The sequence below is a fragment of the Charadrius vociferus genome, unplaced genomic scaffold (assembly GCF_000708025.1).
Source record: "Charadrius vociferus isolate BGI_N301 unplaced genomic scaffold, ASM70802v2 scaffold506, whole genome shotgun sequence".
Classification (NCBI taxonomy): Eukaryota; Metazoa; Chordata; class Aves; order Charadriiformes; family Charadriidae; genus Charadrius; species Charadrius vociferus.
Genome location: NW_009648677.1, coordinates 844672 through 849896, shown reverse-complemented (window position 1 = coordinate 849896; position 5225 = coordinate 844672). Strand labels below are relative to the sequence as shown.

Sequence of the window (5225 nt, the reverse complement as noted above, 5' to 3'; positions counted from 1 at the left end):
CTCCCGGCTGGGGGAATTGATATCCAGTGTAGATGACTCCGGAGATTTCAGGAGAGGCCGTGCTGTGGGATGCTGTTTTAAAGGGAGGAGGTGCCAGGGAGTTTGTTACCCTGAATACAAAGCGGCTCTGTTGTGGGCGGGAGGAAGGGGCTCCGCTCTCAGGATGCCACCAGCACCTGCAGCAAGATCCAGGGACTGGGGGTGACTGGAGAGGGGGAACCTGGACAGGGTCTGGAGCAGTTTTTCCTCATCGCAATGTGAACCATAATGACTGTGCTCCAAGTGTCCACGCTTACTTCGTTTATTTCCTTTCCTTCAGAATTATCCCTTATCTCCAGTTTCTGGTGTGAAGTCAGACGGGGTGGCTTTGAGAGCTGCAAGAAGGGTCAAAATCTTATTTAATTATTGCTCCTCCCTGTCCTGCAAAGAAAAACGTACCTACTGCCCTGGCTGGGAGCGGCGGTTCACTCGGCCTCCTTCTCTGTGCCCTCTAGGGAGACGATATCTTGGACCGCAGCTCCGAGTTGATCTACACGGGAGAGATGTCCTGGATTTACCAGCCTTATGGACGGAACCAGCAGCGCGTTTTCTTTCTCTTTGATCACCAGATGGTTCTCTGCAAGAAGGTAAGGACATCCAGGGAGAAAGCAGCACGGCTAAGGACGTGCTGCAGACAGGCTTTCCAGTCCAAAGTGGTTTTTAGGGCAAGGTGGCTGTTTGCTACACGTGCAGAAGAGGACACGGATAGCGCTGAGGAAGGGCAATCCACACACTAGAAATACTGAATTACAGGATGGTGAGTATACCACGATAAGGGATTTTTACGCTCGTAGCAAATCCAGCCTCCACTTGTTCATTTCATGCCTTTTTCTCATGTGCCCCTTGTTTGGCTCATAGCCTCACTTCTACTTTCGGGTTTTGGCTGCAGCATATGATCTGGGATTAGATAGCCCTGGAATTTCTATATGAACTACGAAGCCTGGCACTTGGGCAGACAACTCAATTACTGCGTTAAAATAATGATCGCTGCATCTCCAAGAAATACCAGGCAGCAGCCTGCTCTGGAGCAGGGTATGTGAGCCAGCAATGTGCCCTGGTGGCCAAGAAGGCCAATGGCATCCTGGAGGGCCATCAAGCAGAGCGTGGCCAGCAGGTGGAGGGAGGTCATCCTCCCCTCTGCTCTGCCCTGGGGAGGCCACATCTGGAGTACTGTGTCCAGTTCGGGGCTCCCCAGTTTGAGAAGGACAGGGAACTGCTGGAGAGGGTCCAGCAAAGGGCTACGGAGATGATGAGGGGACTGGAGCATCTCTCTGATGAGGAAAGGCTGAGGGACGTGGGGCTTTTTAGTTTGGAGAAGAGAAGACTGAGGGGGATCTTATCAATGCTGATAAATCCTTCAAGGGAGGTGCCGGGGGGATGGGAACAGTCTGTTTCCAGTGGTGCCCAGTGACAGGACAAGAGGGAACGGGCACAAACGTGACCATAGGCAGTTCCATCTCCACCTGAGGAGGGCCTTCTCTGCTGTGAGGGCGGCAGAGCAGTGGCACAGGCTGCCCAGAGAGGTGGGGGAGTCTCCCCCTCTGGAGCCATCCCAAACCCGCCTGGACACCGTCCTGGGCCACTGCTGGAGGTGCCCCTGCTCTGGTGGGGGTGGCACTGGGGGAGCTCCAGAGGGCCCTTCCAGCCCTTACCAGTCTGGGATGCTGTGATATGGGCTGTGACTTGGTGAAATGTGTTTTAAGCCTTGTCCTCATGGAGCTGCTCTGCTGGATTTTATAGGGCGTATCTCTGCCATGAAACCCGTTATGAAGGTAGAGAAAGGGAGTGAAAATACTGATGCTAACGTGTTGTAGTATTAATAGCAGCAGTTGAACTGTGTTTCGGAGCAGCAGTGTTAAGCAGCATCATCATCGCTGCGTTGCTGTAGTCCCGCTAAGGTGATCCCAGCTCATTACCATCACAAGTTTGAAGTGAAGTGACAGAGCTCATAAGTCCTGGGTGCCTCTGTCTCCTGACAGACCGGGATTCATTGACATTTTCGCTGCAGTCTACGGGTAACTGTGCAGAGGGAGTCCCCTGGACCGGGTTCAAGCGGGAGCGAGGGCGAGCTGCAGACGTCTCCGGCCAAACGCACCAGGGCTGTGTTCCTGTCGCATCTCATATGCTACGGAAAGGTTGAGCGAGAGCCGCGCCGCGTGGCAGCCCTCCCAGGAGCGCCCTGCCGCCGCAGGAAGCGGCGTGGGTGGGAGCGTGGGTGGCTCCTGACTCACCGCGGCATCACTGCCCGCCGCCGCGGGATGCGGAGCTGCGGCCTGTGCAGTTCAGTGGGTGGCACTTTCTTCTCCTGAGTCATGGTTGACTGAAATTTTGCCTTCTGGAAGGCGCGTGCTTATTTTTTCCCCTCCTCGTTGCTGTGTCTCTTAATTCTTTCCCAGCTCTGTAAAAAAAGAAAATACTAACCACAGAGCAACAATAACAAAGTCACATGTTCGGACAACTGTCAAAATGTATCTGGAAGTACACAGCTGGGTTTAATTTTTAATCTTGACCTCCTACACTTTGATTGTGACCCTGAATTTCCGATTCCTAAGGCAGCATTCAGTTTGGCTTGCACTGGGTCTGATCCAGAGAGGTATCGAGCGTTCCCTTAACTCCTGGGAAAATGAGAGCTGGGATTTCCGTGGTCATCAGTGTGAGCAGAGAGCGTTCGGCACTTTGCGGCAAGCCGCTGGGGCTCAAAAGGTTGTATCGGTATGCAAACAGCGTTAGTGTGACGCTGTCCCCTTCCCTTATGTACTCAAAAGGCGTTTTGTGGCGTGTGTGTGGCCAAGTGCCGCACAAGTGATGCCTTCCCGGGAAAAAGCCCTGCAGATTGTAGCTGTCTCGGAGGCAGCGCGCTGGCCTGGGTCTTCCTGGCCGAGAGGTTGGCTCCATGCCGGGGCCTGGCAGGAGCTGAGGTCTTGTGGGACAGTGTCCCCACTGAGCTTTAAGAGGTGCCAGGGCAGAGGGTGGTAACTCATCTGGTGAGCCCGTTACTGCGGGCACAGGGGTCATGCCTCGTTGTAGGTTCTCCTTCTGCATCTCTTTTTTCCAGCATCAAACTGGGGTTGTTATTCTTCAGAGTGTTGGGCTAGGAGGGGAGACGGCCTTACAGCTGAACTCGGTTTTCCTTGAACGTTGTTAAGAAAGATTGTCTGAGTATGGAATTGAGAGGAATGTTAGCTCACATTTTGGGATCGCGCATCCTATATGAAATAAATCTGAATTACGTATCGCCTGTGTTGCCTTGACCCGTGTGTCAGGCTTCGCTGTAACACATCCCAACGGGCAACCGTCCAGCAGGACAACCTCTGCTTTCCAGCCAGAGCGCTGTATCGCACTGCTTTCTTAGTGAGGCACCATTTATATCAAGGTGTGGGAAGCTGGCGCAGCCTTCTTCACCCTGTGCTTAAAAGACGGAGATGAAATACGACCCACACGTCCCTGAGAGCAGGGAGAAGGCAGCAGGTCTGCGGGGGTGCTGGTGCTCCAGGGGTGGGCAGAGCAGCATGTCCTGGGGTCATCTGCAGCACAGCCTGGTGCAGGTCGTGGGAATTAAAGTGCTTGAGAGTGGCGTGAGCTTGCAGTATGCTTTCATGTCCCACTTGAACAAACCCGAAGGGAACTGGAGTTGCCTGAGTCCAGAAGGGAAAGTTTGACATTTCCAGAAGGTCTCAGAGTTCAGACTGGTCCAGGGCTGCCGGCCCCTCTGCCTCGTGCACAGGGAGAATTAAGTCCTTTAGAGGTTGCCAAAGCAGCAGGTTGAACAACACCCCTCTTATTCCAGACACAGGCAGTGAGCACAGTCATGGACAACCTGACCTGTATTTTGCACGAGGTTCCTTTAGTCAATGAGCCTGATCAAAATTTTCAGCTTTGGCACTGCTTACGATGGCACGTCTCAGTGAACCTTCCTCTTCAGAAAATCTTCTGCATAGGTGGATTTTCTTCAGATATGGTAAAATAGTAGGTATGATACATCCTTAATCGTGACGCAGTCTATTTGAGAATACATTTATTTTTTAATTGTAATGGTTGAATTTTACCTCTTTATTGGTCAAAAGAGATTTTTAATAGAAATAAGGAACTACACCCAATTCCTTATTTAAATATATCACAGATACTTTAGTTTGTTGCAAGCATGCTAGATGTCCTGAGAGGCTCGAGAAGACAAACATGTATTTCAAACAAGATCTCCCACTCCTCCAGATCTTCATCGTAGTTATCTGCGTGACATCCTCACCTTTGTTACCTGTTGTCTCCCTGGTAGATGTTTGCAGCTGGAACAGCTCTGTGCTCTTGAATGCTCTAGTAATGCATATGGATTCTGTGGTTTGACAGATACTGATACACGCGTTTCCGATGGAGCAGATAGAGTTCGATATCATAAGCCCTGTGACAGCCGTGGCTGTTGGTATTCTCTGCCATTCCCTTTGAACTCCATTGTCTGCAAAACTTGTTACACAGTGGGCGCACGTTACAAAGACTGTCACATCACTGGTTCGCGCAGAGCAAGATGAAATAATTTCTGTGTGGCAAAACTGGCTGGAATCGGCTTCACCCCGGTAGGCTAAGGTGAGGCGTCAGTGGCATTTACTGATACCAGTAGGTGCATGTTAGGAACAGGAAGATGGGACACAAATTCCTGCAGTATCTGGAAAAGCGCTGGTGAAAGCCAGTTTTTCTTTTGCTGCAAAAATTTCGGCGGCATTCTGCTTCCAGCCAGCTGAGGCGCTGGATATATCCGTTCCAGGAGGACATACTGGTACGTGCAATCCCACAGCCCTTGCTGGTGTCTGTATTGCACGCTGCTGCTCCTTTGGGCAGGCTGTACTGCTGCTGAAGCCTGGCAGAGTAGTAAACAATTCTATCTCTAGCCAAGGTCACAACCCATTTTGTGCCCATTATTTAAGGTGAGTGCTGTGTGCCGTGTAACCTGTCCCCCCAACCGTTTCAGTTTGGGTTTCTTCATAGCGGTTTTGCTATCGGCGAGCGAACGACCCGGACTGCTCCAGTTCAGCCGCTCTGTGTCCCGCGTGTGGCTCTAAAGGCACAGTCCACGTTCTCACAACCCATCTTTGTTTCTACCGTTCAGCTGTTGGATCAGGTTCGGTCCATCAGCTTTCCAGGCAGATGGCCTAGGAAGGTTTCAGCGGGAATCCCTATCGTATGCTACCAAGAATTAC

At 51.7% G+C, this 5225-nt stretch overlaps 1 protein-coding gene across 1 annotated transcript in view; it reads left to right on the top strand.

The window, feature by feature from the left end:
• ARHGEF9 (Cdc42 guanine nucleotide exchange factor (GEF) 9) overlaps window positions 1-5225 on the top strand; it is a 69444-nt gene that overhangs the window by 37970 nt on the left and 26249 nt on the right. Inside the window, exon 6 of the mRNA XM_009886513.1 lies at window positions 495-626. Within this exon, the coding sequence (XP_009884815.1) occupies window positions 495-626 (132 nt within the window). The remainder of the gene's footprint in view (window positions 1-494; window positions 627-5225) is intronic.